The sequence below is a fragment of the Eremothecium sinecaudum genome, chromosome VI (assembly GCF_001548555.1).
Source record: "Eremothecium sinecaudum strain ATCC 58844 chromosome VI, complete sequence".
In the NCBI taxonomy this organism is placed as follows: domain Eukaryota; kingdom Fungi; phylum Ascomycota; class Saccharomycetes; order Saccharomycetales; family Saccharomycetaceae; genus Eremothecium; species Eremothecium sinecaudum.
In genome coordinates, this window is record NC_030897.1 from 282,201 (window position 1) to 297,848 (window position 15,648).

Consider the following 15,648-nt stretch of genomic DNA (forward strand, 5'->3'; position numbering starts at 1 on the left):
AAAAAGAACCGCATGACAGTTAAAAGAAGGTTTTTTAAACGCATCGATTATTTCCTTGGCATGTCGCATTCTAAATGCACGCAAATGAATGAGGGACTTTCATATATTGCCTAATTGGGTAGGCAAAAAGTATTCGACAACAGCAGGACTCGAACCTGCGCGGGCATAGCCCAAAAGATTTCTAATCTTTCGCCTTAACCGCTCGGCCATGTTGCCAATTTCTTGATATATTTGTTAAGCTCCACCAAGCTTAGTCGAAGTGCTACCCAAAAGTGTCGTATTTCACGTTGCAAGCCTTCGAGGGCTCAGCAATGTGACATTATAGAAAGATAACAGATGGACAGACTCACGCGTGAATAGAGCCCAACAAATAACCACAAATATTGTAAACTTTATTGATGACCACCCTCGGGGTTAGTGTTCATTCTAACGGTCTTTAAACGAGTGACGGTTTAAGAGGATGAAAGGTCACATATTAAAGATAGAATAGTGTATGTGCTTAGATGTCCTTAGTGGCCCCTAAAAGAAACTCTATAACATCTGCAGTGAGGTGTTTAGTAAAGAGCGACTACATTTATGATAATTACTAATATCTACAGTTTCGCCTAAGGTTAAGAACATTAAAGACTAAGGTTGCCATATTTATAAGATGGGCATATAATGGCTTGAAGACGGCGCAAATTGAAACCCGGGGGTCCACTAGTTGACAGTATCTTTATGATTAAGGCCAGTGCAACTCTCTCTAATAGATTAAAGTGCAGCGAGTCTAGCAGACTGAAATTCGGGATACCAGCATAAGTCTTTACAGCTGTATGACGACCCATTCGGGAAATAATAAACCTATCTATCCCTACGTCAGAAACCAAAGGGGTAATTAAAAAAAACTGTTGATGATGTTGACATGTATACAGCCTCTCACCGTATATGGTTGTACATTTGAATGTACCTACAGAGAACTCGTCCTTGTTAGCTCAGTTGGTAGAGCGTTCGGCTTTTAAGCAGTGCTTGCAAGGTACCGAAATGTCACGGGTTCGAGCCCCGTATGAGGAGTTCTCTTTTTGTTTTTTCGGTGTAAGAGCTAGTAAACTACTGTACTGTCCTCGACCACAAGATAATGCCTCTCTAATAGGCAACTTTTGGGATACTTAATGCAGCATAACTACGTATATTCGGGGTGAACATTGATAGCATAATATATGAGATGGTTTGTAATATTAAAATTTCTGGTTGGTTTTCACGATAGATTGCCATATTCACTACCGAAATTCTGGAATTAAGACTAATAAATATCAAGACTTTTACAGGTCCTTCTGAGGCAGATGATTCGATGATTCGACCTGATGCTTTTATGTCTTTCAATGGTTCACTTCACATTAAACTTTAACATTATCAGAACTATTTGTATTTCCTATACTTAATACATAAGAAAAGGTTCAGTACATACCTCCGCCACAACAGAGGTTATATAGGGTACAACATACTAACAAGCTACAGTATATTTGGCAACAACCGTCATCCTGTGGTGGTCGCTGCTGTTGGTATATTGGCTGGCCTTGTTGGTAGTACCCGCCACCACCATATCCACCACCATAGCCTCCACCGTAGCCTCCACCGTAGCCACCTTGGTTGTAACCACCGAAACCACCGTAGTTTCTACCGCCTCCGCCGTAGCCGCGCTGGTTGTATCCATCAGAGTATCCGTATTTTCCCGTGTTCATCATCTTTAATTAATGCAAATGACACTACAAAAACTATTAAGACACATTTGTCAATGCTACATAGATATACGGTATTGAAGTTATTTATATATGAAGCAAATTTGAAGAGCATGCGACCCACTCACAGTGGGTTGAAAAGGGGAACTTAGAATTCCGGAGTCATATTCTTGCTATTTTGGTTGCTTACGTATGCTATGATTGCTGCAGGTACATTTACCGCGCGGGGACGAAAACATAAAAATGAACTTTAATGCATAGAACTTTATGAAACCCCTAGACAATAGAAAATACATAATCTAGCAATGTCAACCCTTAAGATCATATTAGTTAATAGATTAAAAGATTATCTAATACGTTCGAAAATAATGATCCTCGATGAGTGGACCGATATCTTATTTGTTATTACTGCAGGCCTGTGTGAAAAGCTAAACGATTAGTGAAATGAGGACCTATTTATAGTACGTATAAATTGTATTAGATGTAAGAAAATATATGTAATGCCGTACACAACATTGTATTAATATAGTAATTTCCTCAATACGGTTTTGTTTTCTTAAAAGTCGCCCTCCTCTTCGAGGTGTTCATTCAATTTTATTGCGAGGTTTCCCCATGGTAACTGAATTTTCTATGAATTTATAAAACCGTTGGCCGTAGTCAAAAGGGGGTATAGCGCTTACCGCATGCAGATCATGACTCAATCCTCTCCAAAAGGTTTCTAGTTTCTTTAAAAGGGAATAATTAGTGAGGCAGTCGATAATACCGATGTAGTATACTACATTTAAATCATTATTTTCCGAATCCGAAGCCCTTATGCCTCCTTCATCCCGCTGAAAGAAATGTGCTGCCGAACTATTAGTATTTCTTACTGTTGGAACACTCATTATAGTACCATTGCTGTAAGTAGGGTTACTCAAGCTATTTTGGAATTTTGCGACAGGCCTTGCTGATGATTCTGGTATCATGGGATGTAATTCTTCGTTATTCGCTGCCACGTCAACGTATTGGATCCCCAACAACAAGGAGTAATCCATAATATTTAGTCTTGACAAGAATTCGACATCTTTCTTCAACTGCGTTAAAAATTTCTGTCCTTTTGCAGGACCAAATTGAATTGTCATTCGTTGTTCCAACCAATTTAAATCTTTTAGAACGGGACGAGGCTCGCCGTCTCCAGTATTAGGAGCTTTAGTGTAACGACCCAGAGTTGATCCTTTTAAATCAAAAGTTGTATGCATCTCCAGATGAGGAGGAAACAAGTTATTCATCACAATAAAGTAGATCCTCCTATTTTTCACTTTGTTTTTAAACGAAATGGGCATTTTAACCCTATGCAATCCATAAAACTGACACACTAGCGTATCAGGATTACTCTTCACATGGTGATAGTAGTCTTGTAACACCCGTCGTAAGTGCTTATGCTCTGAGTGGTGAATTGTCTTGATGATATACTTATAGTCACGCGAAAAATAGAAAAAGGAGCCAGACTTCCCGGGCGAGTTCAACTCACTAAGTATGTACTTCGATGTCAAAGACATCAAGTAGTCGGCAGGATCCAGCCCAAACCGAGCTCTCAATTCTCGAAACACCTCCGGACAATAGTCTTTGAATTTAAAAGCATATTGCGAACTCGGAGTCAACTCGTTACCATGGTAGTCAAAAGCAAGCTTCTTTGTATGATGAAAGTCTTTTCCTATCAATGGCTTCATAAGTCCTGAACAACGTGACACTGCTACTCGTATTCCAGTTAGCATGTTGTACGCTATAATAAAGTTAACGTGTCCCTCACTAACCTTATTTCCTACTAACACGCGATCGTCATCAAGGAAGTGCCGCTGCTTTCTTTTCATTTCTCTCTTCATTAGGAGAGATTCACGCATCTTTTTGATCTCCGCTGTGGCGGACTCGGATGCCTTCATCGAACCGTCTGACATGAATTGAGAGTTCCTTTGTTGAGGCAATGGCCGTGAAACCACCACAACCGGAGGTACAGCAGGCTCATCACTCGCTATTATCGACATCCTCTCGTTGCACTCCACTGGAAATATAGGTCCTACTTGCCTCTGTACTGGCTCCTGCCGTAGCTCCTCATTCGCGCCCGCTCTTAATCTTTTGACTTCGCTCCCAATAGACTCCATCGACGTCGGAGAGGACGAGGTTGAAAACTGGTTTGTTGATTGCACTGACTCTGAGCCTTTAGCGGTCCTACTTTCTACTAGAACTTGCATTTCTCTATAACCAATGCCTTTGGACGTTTCTCCTCCACTTCAGGTACTTCTTGGTTTTCGTGGTCTCTTCGTCGTGGTATTTCCGCCTTAGTTACGGGCCTAATATCGCAGCTATGCTCGCCTGAATTTCTATCTACTGGTATTGCTGCTGCGTTTGCGCTACCGTATGCTCCCACTCTCCTTACAATCCTAATAGCGTGTCCTCCTTCAAAGGCTAGACATTCCTCATCTTAAGGTCTTTGTACAACTAAAGCACGTCTAAATGTTAAAAGGCATTGTCATCATGCCCGATGACACCCACAAACCACACACAAACATTCCTCGGGTGTGATTTCCCGGACAGATCAACGGTGTTTCGCTAGCCCTTTCCATGGAAACACAAACGTATATAGCGAGAAGGCACGTGATTGTCCCGTTAGAAGTGACCGTACCTGAACCCAAACTTCATGAAGCGAAAATTTTTTCTTCTCTCGATTTGACGGCGAAATAAGATAATTAGATCTTCTTAGTTAACTCTTTCTACATATATATATACATGTTAATATTTAAAAGTTAAAACAAGAACTCTGTTTTATCCATACACGTTTAAATTTCTTTTATAAGTACTTGTCACGAGAAGTCGTTAATATCTAACTAATTACCATGGCTGAAGAAGAACACACCTTTGAGACTGTTGAAGCTGGTGCTTCCTTGACTTACCCAATGCAATGTTCTGCATTGAGAAAGAACGGTTTTGTTGTTATTAAGGGTAGACCTTGTAAAATTGTTGACATGTCTACTTCTAAGACTGGTAAGCACGGTCACGCTAAGGTCCATTTAGTTGCTATCGACATTTTCACTGGTAAGAAGTTGGAAGATTTGTCTCCATCTACTCACAACATGGAAGTTCCAATTGTTAAAAGAACCGAATACCAATTGTTGGACATTGACGATGGTTTCTTGTCTTTGATGACCATGGATGGTGAGACCAAGGATGACGTTAGAGCTCCAGAGGGTGAATTAGGTGAGAACATGCAAGCTTCTTTCGATGAAGGTAAGGACTTGATGGTTACTGTTATCACCTCTATGGGCGAAGAAGCTGCTATCTCCTTTAAGGAAGCTCCAAGATCTGATTAAACAAGATAAAGAAAGCTAAAATAGAATTACAATATTATTATTAACGTTACAATGGGTGTTCATATGTTTTAGTCTTTTTTTGTTAGTCATAATCTGTTACGGCTGTATACGAAGTGGTGTTTGCCGCGCTCTAGAGGCCAGCGATGGCCTTACTATAATTGTAGACTTACAATTTTGTATAACCTTGTATTTAGATTAAATCTATATTACTTAATTTATCTGGGTATTATTATGCCCTATATTTGGAGAAGTTGTCGCCGTTTGACAGAAAATTTTTTCAAAATCCTATCCATCTATGAACACGTGATAGCTTGGCGGGATCAGCGATTAGTTCAAAAACGGTTGTAGTAGGATCCTAGTGTAGATATTGTATGTCATTTAGGCAATAGGGGGTTGCTTTTCATTCTCTTTTGCTTCTTCAAGCTCCTACAAACGAGACTAAGATTATACCTTTCTGGGCGGTATGTACTTATGGCAGCATAGTCATGATGCAATTGTGTTAAGATAAGGTGTAGATCAATCTGCTTAGTTCCTATCTTCCAGATTGCGTACCTGAATATGGGGTCTTACTTGTTATAGGGTAAGTCACTTTTTGACAGTCAAACTGGATTATGTAATATATATATCTTGGAAGTATTGAACTTGAGCTCTCTTATCCTAAGTTGAAGCCAGGTCAGAGCAATTGTTGTAGATAACAAAAGGGGCTTATCAAGTACTTAAGCGGTGATTTATCTGTTTTCGAATAATCCTTTTGCGTCCGCTAGAGGACAGGTTAGCCGTTCTTGCGAATCTATCTCTTCATAACGCATTACCGCTGCATAAAAAACTCGGAGCAGACGGAGATAACTATACAGAAAGCCGAAAACCCTTCCGTTTTACTTGAGGCGATTGTATAGCGAGATGAATGTGAAATTTTTCAAGTCTATACCATTGCATAGAACCCTATAACAGTATGAGGCAGGCACAGAGGAACTAATCTCTAATAACAAAACTTATTAGCATTGAGATTCTCTAGTACAGTTATTTGACTCAGGACCGAAGTGTTACGCCCTCCCGCATGTCGTGTACTTGCCTTTAAAATTAATAAAGTTAGCTATTTACTACCTGTTAATTACAGGTTGTATTAGGTAGAAACTTCTAATGGATGTTAAAATTAGCATCCAATGCTAATACTAACCAGTATTAGTAAATCTTTAATGTTCGCATCTACAAAGCTGGAGATCCTATCATACAGCCTTAAGGCACATCCAAGGTAAACAAAAAGCTATTTGTCACCTGATACAGGTCTGATAATTGCTACAACTAGATGCAAACACGACAGGCTTGCGATTGCCCACTGCTCACGTCATCTCATCGTATGAAAAAAGATGAGCGGAAGTCCGAAAATACAACCGACAATTAACAATCAGATATAGCTATAGAATAGGCATCTCTAGTGCTGCGAGGAATTCTGTAAATAAACCTGTAGTATTTACGCCGGATTGATCTCGGACCTCTTGTGGTACCTTTATTCCATTCTCCGGAATGTAATTGTTTGCCAGAATGTTGGTACGGTGTCTGAAGTTAGTGTAACCTACGGTTATGTGGATTAACAGTATAGCATTAGGTGGAACGCTCAATTAATGAACAACTAAACCCAAATATCTTAAGCACCTTTTCATATACACAGGGAGCGTAACCTAGCCATACCGACCAATTGTAATCAGAATTGTATTAAACATGCAAAAATTCACGTGCATCGCTGAATGCGCTGTTATCCACAGTCGTTCAACTAACAATATCAAAATGGCAACATGGCCGAGCGGTTAAGGCGAAAGATTAGAAATCTTTTGGGCTATGCCCGCGCAGGTTCGAGTCCTGCTGTTGTCGTTATTTTTAATCAATAAAAGCGTTTCAGATTACTTAATCATATAGTTTTTCTTTGCCATGAATATCTATAAAGAATCTCTAGCTTTGATCCAATTCTGTAACTTTCACTGCTTAAAACAATTGAAGATCTTTCCATTGTCGTTTTTGGATAGCCATGGAGAATATTGGCGAGTCCTTTGATGCAGTATTTAGTGATAGGGTCAGGAGGTTCCAGGAATTTTTGGATTCACACTCAAGCTACACCGATACTATAAGGTCAATCCTTATTCACAACAATTACGACCAAGATACTAATCCACAAGGCTCATATGATGATGCTTTATGGAATGAAAAGAAAGCTACTCTTAAATCCTCTGCTGGAAAGCATCCTCGAAGAATTACGATATCGCTAGATGACTTACGAGAATTTGACCGTATTTATTGGAGTGGCATTTTGATGCAGCCTGCATACTATTTACCACCTGCTGAACAGGCAGTTGCTGATACCGCGATGGCATTAGATGATTCTGCTGTGAACCGTGCAGTTGCGAATTCACCTTCATCCAAGTGGAAACTATCGTTTAAGGGATCCTTTGGCTCTCACGCGTTGTCCCCAAGGACGCTTAATTCGTTGCAGTTGAATAAATTGGTCTCTGTTGAAGGGATTGTGACAAGAACTTCATTAGTCAGACCTAAATTGATAAGATCTGTTCATCTTTCAGAGAATACTGGAAATCATTATTATAGAGATTATAGGGATGCTACCACTACGCTTGTAACCGAGATTCCTACTCCTGCTGTGTATCCGGAGGCTGATCCTGAGGGTAACAAGTTACTTACTGAGTATGGATATTGCTGTTATATGGACCATCAGCGTATAACTGTTCAGGAAATGCCTGAAAAAGCTCCACCTGGCCAATTACCGCGATCAATAGATGTGATTTTGGATGACGATCTAGTTGATAAGACAAAGCCAGGCGATAGAGTGAACATTGTTGGCGTTTTTAAATCAATTGGATCCGGTGGTATGTCTGGTGGCTCCTCCTCCGACCAGGGCAACAATGGCCTCTCTGGTTTCAGAACGCTCATTATCGGAAACACCGTTTACCCATTGCATGCACGTTCAACTGGTGTTTCTGCTACACAACATCTTTCCGACAATGATATCCGTAACATTAATAAATTATCAAAGAGGGAGGATGTATTTGATTTGTTATCCCAGTCTCTTGCACCATCGATCTATGGTCATGAACATATCAAGAGAGCAGTCTTATTAATGCTAATGGGTGGAGTTGAAAAGAATTTAGAAAATGGGTCGCATTTAAGAGGTGATATTAATATTTTAATGGTTGGTGATCCTTCCACTGCGAAGTCACAAATGCTTCGCTTTGTTTTAAATACTGCCTCTTTGGCGATTGCTACTACTGGTAGGGGTTCCTCTGGTGTCGGTTTAACCGCTGCTGTTACTACGGATAGAGAAACTGGTGAGCGAAGGTTAGAAGCTGGTGCAATGGTTTTAGCAGACCGTGGTATTGTTTGTATTGATGAATTCGACAAAATGTCTGATATTGATAGAGTGGCAATCCATGAAGTCATGGAACAACAGACAGTGACTATTGCAAAAGCAGGTATCCACACTACCCTTAACGCACGTTGCTCTGTCATTGCTGCAGCAAACCCAGTATTTGCGCAGTATGATGTTAACAAAGACCCGCGTAAAAACATTGCGTTACCAGACTCCTTGTTGTCCCGTTTTGACTTGTTATTCGTTGTGATAGATGACATAAATGACATAAAGGATCGTTCTATCAGTGAACATCTACTAAGAGCTCACAGATATCTACCACCTGGTTATATGGAAGGTGAACCAATTCGGGAGCAAATGGATCTATCACTGTCGGTGGGGGAGGACGATACCTTAGTAGATGAAGAAGACAACCAAGAAGATGAAGACGGTGGTGGGAAAGTATTTGAGAAATTCGATCCCCTTTTACATGCGGGAGCAAAACTAGCTAAGAACCGAAATGATAACAGAGGTTCTGCACTACCGAAGGTTGTCTCCATTCCATTCATGAGAAAATATATCCAGTACGCCAAAGAAAGAATAGTGCCCGTGCTAACCCAAAGCGCTATAGACATAATTGTAAAAACCTATTCAGATTTGAGAAACGACCAGAACACAAAGAAATCACCTATAACAGCAAGAACTTTAGAAACCCTAATTCGTCTATCGAGTGCTCACGCCAAGGTAAGATTGTCCAAACTTGTCGAAGCTCGCGACGCTAAAGTTGCTGCCCAACTTCTGCGGTTCGCGCTACTAGGTGAGGACGGTGAAGGCGGCTTAATGGGCCCAGAGCACAAATCGCCATCTAAGTCACCAAGAAAGAAGCAGAGAACTCGAGCGTTCACCGAAAGCGACGAAGAGGAATCGAACAATGACGAAATAATAGACGTAATGGATTCTAAAGGCAGTTCTATTGTTGCAACTCCCTTGCGCAAGACCAGATCAACCACGATGCCGCATACTAGACGAACATATGAAGAAGCGGATGAGGTTGATTCTGATCAAGACGCTGAAATGCTTCCTAATTCCATTGGTTCGCTAACACCTATGACGCGTTTACCGCCAAACGAAGAAGCAGATCTCCAGCACAGAATGGAAATTGGTCTTCGAGTATCTCCCAGGTTAGCCTCCAGGACCCCCAATAATGCACAAAGAGATCCTTCACAACAGTTATCTCCAAATCCACAAACATCTATCCATCAAAGACTACAACAAGTCGCCGCATCTACGGATGGCGCTTCTTCAACAGAAAATACAGACACTATAATAAGTTCACAAGGTTCAATTTCAGATATCAGATTGTCACTAATATCTGGAATTATAGCACGTTTGATGCAAACGGACCTCTTTGATGAAGAGCATTATCCTATTGAAGACCTTCTTCACAGAGTTAATGACGAGCTTCCAGATGACCAGAAGTTTTCTTCCGAAGAATACCTCGCGGGACTACAAATTATGAGTGACAGGAATAACCTAATGGTGGCTGAAGATAAAGTTTGGAGAGTCTGAACAATGTAACATTATATCATATAATAGATAGTATTCGTACATATTACAAAACTACGTACGGAAATGATAGTAACACTCGTACCAAGTGATATAAGATTACCTAAAAACTCTAATTAACGTAGCGTGGCAAAAATCATTGAATGCAGATAGTGATTTAGTTGTTTACTGACGCCCATAATAAATACACTTGATCTAAATCAATTAACCGGGAAGCTTCTTATTACTGAGGGTTTAGATAGTTGTATTAGTATCAATATGACCACTGGATTATTGGTTGAGAATGCAATTGTCAGAGATGCTCAATTATTGACACCAAGAGAGCTTCTCTACAGACCATATATACTTCCGTTTATTCCATTGTATGGTATATTCTTACACATATATTTCAATGATTATGAGCGGTTTATCGGTGGATCTGAATGGACTTTTGTGTTTCTATGTGCTTTGATAACGTTAAATTTGTTGATTGCATTGTTGCCGGAGTGGAACGTTGATTTAGCTGCTAAGTTTCGGTATCGTTATTGTTCAACTCTAGAAGAAGCTTCGCATATATTATTAAGAACCACACCAAATAACGGTTCAGATGGTATTGTAAAGATAGAAAGAGATAGAGATGAAAGTGGACTACAGGTGTTCTTTCAATTCCAGAAGAAGAGGTTTTTATGGCACCCAGAAGACTCAGCATTTTCTTCGCCTAAGTTCTTGATTGATAACGAGCCAAAACTAAAAGTTTTCCAAGATGTTAAGGGCAATTCTGGTGATTTGAGCCAATTAAAAAGGCTATATGGTCAGAATACGTTTGATATTCCTGTTCCTACATTTATTGATTTGTTCAAAGAGCACGCTGTTGCTCCATTTTTCGTCTTTCAAGTGTTTTGCGTTGCTTTATGGTTATTTGACGAGATGTTGTACTTATCAATTTTTAACTTGTTTATGCTAATTGTATTGGAGGCAGCTGCTGTTTTCCAGCGGTTAGTTACATTGAAGGAATTTAGAACTATGGGTGTTAAGCCTTTCTCTTTAAATGTCTTCAGAGATGGTAAATGGACTAATATTATTAGTAGCGAGTTGTTACCAATGGATGTGGTCTCCATTACTAGGACTCCAGAAGACGGCGCATTGCCATGTGATTTAATTTTAATCGACGGCACTTGTATTGTTAATGAAGCTATGTTATCAGGGGAATCGACTCCATTACTCAAGGAATCAATTAAGTTACGTCCTGCAACAGATAAATTAGAAGTCAATGGGCTTGATAAAAACGCTATTTTGCACGGTGGTACTAAGGTGTTGCAAGTGACAACTCCAGAAAATGGCACCAATAATATTCCACTTCCTCCGGATGATGGTGCCATTGGTGTTGTTACCAAGACAGGATTTGAAACTTCACAGGGTTCATTAGTGCGTGTTATGATTTATTCTTCGGAGCGTATTTCTGCGGGTAGCAAGGAAGCTTTTTACTTTATCTTGTTGTTATTGCTTTTTGCCATCATGGCCTCTTGGTATGTGTGGGTAGAGGGTTCAAAGATGGGTAGAATCCAATCTAAGTTAATTTTGGACTGTATTTTGATTATTACCTCGGTTGTTCCATCTGAATTACCAATGGAACTAACGATGGCGGTTAATTCTTCATTGACCGCATTATCTAAGTTTTACATTTACTGTACGGAGCCTTTCAGAATCCCATTGGCAGGTAGAATTGATGTCTGTTGTTTTGATAAGACTGGTACTTTGACCGCGGAAGAGTTAGTTTTTGAAGGTTTAGCTGGACTATCTGATGACAAAGAGGATATCCATCATTTATTCTCAGGTTCTGAAACTCCAATGGAGACTAGTTTAGTTATTGGCGCGGGCCATGCATTGGTTCAATTGGATGATGGTGAAGTTGTCGGTGATCCGATGGAAAAAGCTACCATTTCTGCCACGGGTTGGACTGTAGGAAAGAAGGACTCATTAACTCATGAAAAATACGGTAATTTATTAATTTTGCGTCGTTTTCAATTTTCTTCCGCTTTAAAACGGTCTTCCTCGATCGCTATGCGTAACAAGCAGTTGTTTGCCGCTGTTAAAGGTGCTCCAGAAACTATTCGTGAACGCTTAGTTACAGTTCCAAGTAACTATGATGCTATTTACAAGTCATTTACTAGGTCTGGTTCTCGTGTTCTTGCACTGGCCTCCAAGAAATTGCCTAATTTGTCCAAATCACAAATTGAAAAAACTGAACGTGATACTATCGAAGTTGACTTGGAATTCAGAGGATTTTTGGTTTTCCACTGTCCTTTGAAGAGTGATGCAATTGAAACTGTGAAAATGTTAAACGAATCATCTCATCGTTGTATTATAATTACTGGAGACAATCCTTTAACAGCTGTCCACGTTGCGAAGGAAGTGGCTATTGTTTACAGAGAGACTTTAATTTTGGATCAGCCTATCGACGGAGCAGATCATGCGCTAGTTTTACGTAATGTTGACGAAACTATTGTTATACCATTTGATTTATCTTTCGATAAGTTTGGACTTTCCGAAATTTACAATAAATATGACCTTGCGGTAACAGGATATGCATTAAACATGCTATCGGAATACCCACATTTAAAGGATTTAATCCGTCATACTTGGGTCTATGCTAGGGTTTCACCTACACAAAAGGAGTTTATTTTGAATGAGTTAAAGGAAATGGGTTATCTAACATTAATGTGTGGTGATGGTACCAATGATGTTGGAGCTTTGAAGCAAGCTCACGTTGGTGTTGCATTATTAAATGGTACTGAAGAAGGTTTGAAAAAGTTACAAGAGCAAAGAAGATTGGATAACATGAAAGGAATGTACGAAAAACAATGTGCTTTAATGGAAAGGTGGGGCCAACAATTACCTCCCGTTCCACAACCAATTGCTCACTTGTACCCACCTGGCCCATCTAACCCGCACTATTTGACGGCTTTGGAGCAAAAAGGTGTGAAAATCACCCCCGAAATGCGTGCATTGGCTATAGAGACAGCGAAAATGAAAACTATTGCCCCCAAAAACAAGTCCGATCAATCACAACAAAGTGCTACTGACCTAGCCAGTGCTGTTTTGAGTAATCTGGGGAATGCTGAAGCAGAAGATGCTCCTAGCTTGAAATTGGGTGATGCTTCTTGCGCAGCTCCATTTACATCTAAATTAGCAAATGTTGCCGCCGTTACAAATATTATTAGGCAAGGTCGTTGCGCATTGGTCAACACTATTGAGATGTATAAGATTTTGGCTTTGAACAGTTTAATCAGTGCTTACTCTTTATCAGTGCTATATTTGGCTGGTGTTAAACTAGGTGACGCACAGGCTACAGTTTCTACTATTTTGATTTCTGTTTGTTTCTTGAGTATTTCTCGTGGCCAACCTTTGCAAAAGTTATCAAAAGAGAGACCACAACATGGTATTTTCAACACTTACATAATGGGTTCGATTTTTGGTCAGTTTGCCGTCCATATTGTATCTTTGGTTTATATAACTTTGGAAATTTACAAGATTGAACCAAGGGAACCTAAAGTTGACTTAGAGAAAACTTTTGAACCATCATTATTGAATACTGGAATTTTCTTAATTCAACTGGCTCAACAAGTTTCAACCTTCGCTGTCAACTACCAAGGTGTACCTTTTAGAGAAGATATCAGAAATAACAAGGGTATGCTATACGGTTTATTGGGTGTTGCGGGATTGGCATTGACAGGTGCAACTGAATTTTTCCCTGAATTGAACGAGGCAATGAAGTTCGTCCCTATGGATGACATGTTTAAGATTAAATTGACTGCAACACTGCTGTTTGATTACGCTGGCTCCTGGATTGTGGAGACAGTATTGAAGAGTTTATTTATGAATTCGGAAGCCGCAGATATTGCCAAACGTGACTGATTGCTGTCTATAGAATTCATATATAATGTACATATTATAAAATATATATTGTTTACATCGTAATAGAAACGTGTGAAGAACATTGTATTTAATCCTCTAAACGTTTACGCAGCTCCTCATTATGCAATCGATTCCACTTATACACTTTTAAACCACCATTCATATTCAAAACGATCATCACATCACTTAATATAACCTGCAACTGGTCTATAATAGTCTCAACCTCTTTAGTTCCTATGGGATTACTAGAATCTAACAAGGAATCCACAATTAAAGAGGTCAGGTAAGTTAAGGTATATGGTTTCTTTGGCTCTAGTGCCACCAAAATGCGAAAAATCTGTTTCATTTTTACCTTTAAGTATTTCTTCCATTCCAATTCCCTAGCATTCAGAAGTTCCGCTGCTTTTCTTTCCTTAGTTCTAATTCTGTCAAGCAATTGTTTTGTATTGGGCTCAGTTTTAGCAGGTCTCTTTGAAACGCCTTTCAATGAAATGGCAGTATGACTAAATGAGCTCTTAGAACGTACTCGAATAGCATCTTCACGTCTATTAGCTATATCATGGAGTGGACGCTCAATGGATATGTCTAATTGAGACTGTTCGTCTTGAGATTGCAACCTGCCATCTAACCACTTATCGATGACTTTATTAAAATGAACTGCCATCTCCTTGCCCTTCTGCAGCAATGATGGCTTGATCTCTACTTCTAGCACACCTTCAGCATTACGTCTGATCACGTACGCCAATTCCCAGATGGAGGTTATCTTCAGTAAGTCCATTTCCGTCACCTTCCGCTTAGCCATGTTGCTAATCTGCGGCAGAACGAGGTCAAGTTCCACAAAATGTACTGAAGGGTGATTCATTTTATGCAGAGTGAGAACAGATATAGTGATACGATATAGCGTCTTTAGGAATTTCACTGTCTCTTTTAACTTCAACCTGCCTGTCTCAGCTGGACGAAATTTTTCTGCGACTTCAGGGAATGCAGATATTTGCTGGTCCAGCAACACCTCAAGCTGTCGCACTCCAGATTCATTTATATATCCCAATGAAGGTGATATTTCAAGCCTCACCATCTTCGAGTCCTTGACTATCCTGATAGGGGACGATGTATGAGCTCCTTTGGACAGCCTCGCAAGCAGGTCACCGGTATGTATTAATAGACAATCCTCGTCCTCAATGGTATTCCAGGAATCATGTCGTAGGTATTGGATGCCACTGGCTACAGGAAACAGAGCTAGAAGCCCAGATGGCTGATAAAGCTCGTATTCTCTTAAGTAGTCAAATGTCAAATTCGGCAATACTGCAGATCCACTAGCTGTGTAGTAGCGAGTCATAACAGTACAGCAGTCGTTTTCACCAATTGTGCACTTTTTCTCTAAACTAACGGCATCGAGACATAATTCAGCAAAATATAGTGAAAGCTTTTTCAACCGTGATCTAATTCTGGCAAGTAATTCATTATCGCAGCGCGCTGACGCTACCCAATTAGATCCTGAATCACAAATGTACTGCTCCTTTGCAAAACCTTTATCGTAGAACACACCAGTAAATGTGCCATCAAAACCCACCTCTTTTTCAGGCTGAATCTCTGTCAACTGTTCAACCCAGTCCCTTAATGTATCATAGTTTGCATAGTTCCTGAGTAAAAAAGTGTCATAGGCCAATAATGTACGCTTAACAATCTCCAATAACTCCTTTTCATTACTAATACCATCCAGATCCACTACAGGTACACACGATCCCATTGAGGTTTTTAGCAATGCCCTTTACATGCC

The 15,648-nt window shown here is 39.9% G+C and overlaps 6 protein-coding genes and 3 non-coding genes across 9 annotated transcripts; 5 read left to right on the forward strand and 4 right to left on the reverse strand.

The window, feature by feature from the left end:
* Window positions 1-134: 134 nt before the first annotated feature.
* AW171_hschr63624 lies at window positions 135-216 on the reverse strand. Its single transcript has one exon. It is a non-coding gene; the product is annotated as a tRNA-Ser (tRNA).
* A 744-nt stretch (window positions 217-960) lies between these two features.
* On the forward strand, window positions 961-1,050 carry AW171_hschr63625. The gene is given in 2 exon segments: window positions 961-997; window positions 1,015-1,050. It is a non-coding gene; the product is annotated as a tRNA-Lys (tRNA).
* Window positions 1,051-1,433: 383 nt separating this feature from the next.
* AW171_hschr63626 (HFL196Cp) lies at window positions 1,434-1,721 on the reverse strand (the record flags this gene model as incomplete). The annotated part of the gene is made up of 1 exon (XM_018133218.1): window positions 1,434-1,721. The coding sequence occupies one exon, from the start codon at window positions 1,719-1,721 to the stop codon at window positions 1,434-1,436; it is 288 nt and encodes a 95-aa protein (XP_017988656.1).
* A 578-nt stretch (window positions 1,722-2,299) lies between these two features.
* Window positions 2,300-3,943, reverse strand: MSS4 (1-phosphatidylinositol-4-phosphate 5-kinase; the record flags this gene model as incomplete). Its single annotated transcript, XM_018133217.1, has 1 exon — window positions 2,300-3,943. One exon carries the CDS (start codon window positions 3,941-3,943, stop codon window positions 2,300-2,302), a length of 1,644 nt encoding a protein of 547 aa, XP_017988657.1.
* Window positions 3,944-4,585: 642 nt separating this feature from the next.
* Window positions 4,586-5,059, forward strand: AW171_hschr63628 (HFL194Wp; the record flags this gene model as incomplete). The annotated part of the gene is made up of 1 exon (XM_018133216.1): window positions 4,586-5,059. The coding sequence occupies one exon, from the start codon at window positions 4,586-4,588 to the stop codon at window positions 5,057-5,059; it is 474 nt and encodes a 157-aa protein (XP_017988658.1).
* Window positions 5,060-6,846: 1,787 nt separating this feature from the next.
* On the forward strand, window positions 6,847-6,928 carry AW171_hschr63629. The gene has a single exon. It is a non-coding gene; the product is annotated as a tRNA-Ser (tRNA).
* A 154-nt stretch (window positions 6,929-7,082) lies between these two features.
* On the forward strand, window positions 7,083-9,980 carry MCM3 (MCM DNA helicase complex subunit MCM3; the record flags this gene model as incomplete). The annotated part of the gene is made up of 1 exon (XM_018133215.1): window positions 7,083-9,980. The coding sequence occupies one exon, from the start codon at window positions 7,083-7,085 to the stop codon at window positions 9,978-9,980; it is 2,898 nt and encodes a 965-aa protein (XP_017988659.1).
* Window positions 9,981-10,235: 255 nt separating this feature from the next.
* On the forward strand, window positions 10,236-13,871 carry SPF1 (ion-transporting P-type ATPase SPF1; the record flags this gene model as incomplete). Its single annotated transcript, XM_018133214.1, has 1 exon — window positions 10,236-13,871. The coding sequence occupies one exon, from the start codon at window positions 10,236-10,238 to the stop codon at window positions 13,869-13,871; it is 3,636 nt and encodes a 1,211-aa protein (XP_017988660.1).
* An 88-nt stretch (window positions 13,872-13,959) lies between these two features.
* Window positions 13,960-15,618, reverse strand: TAH11 (Tah11p; the record flags this gene model as incomplete). Its single annotated transcript, XM_018133213.1, has 1 exon — window positions 13,960-15,618. One exon carries the CDS (start codon window positions 15,616-15,618, stop codon window positions 13,960-13,962), a length of 1,659 nt encoding a protein of 552 aa, XP_017988661.1.
* Between the last annotated feature and the right edge of the window lie 30 nt (window positions 15,619-15,648).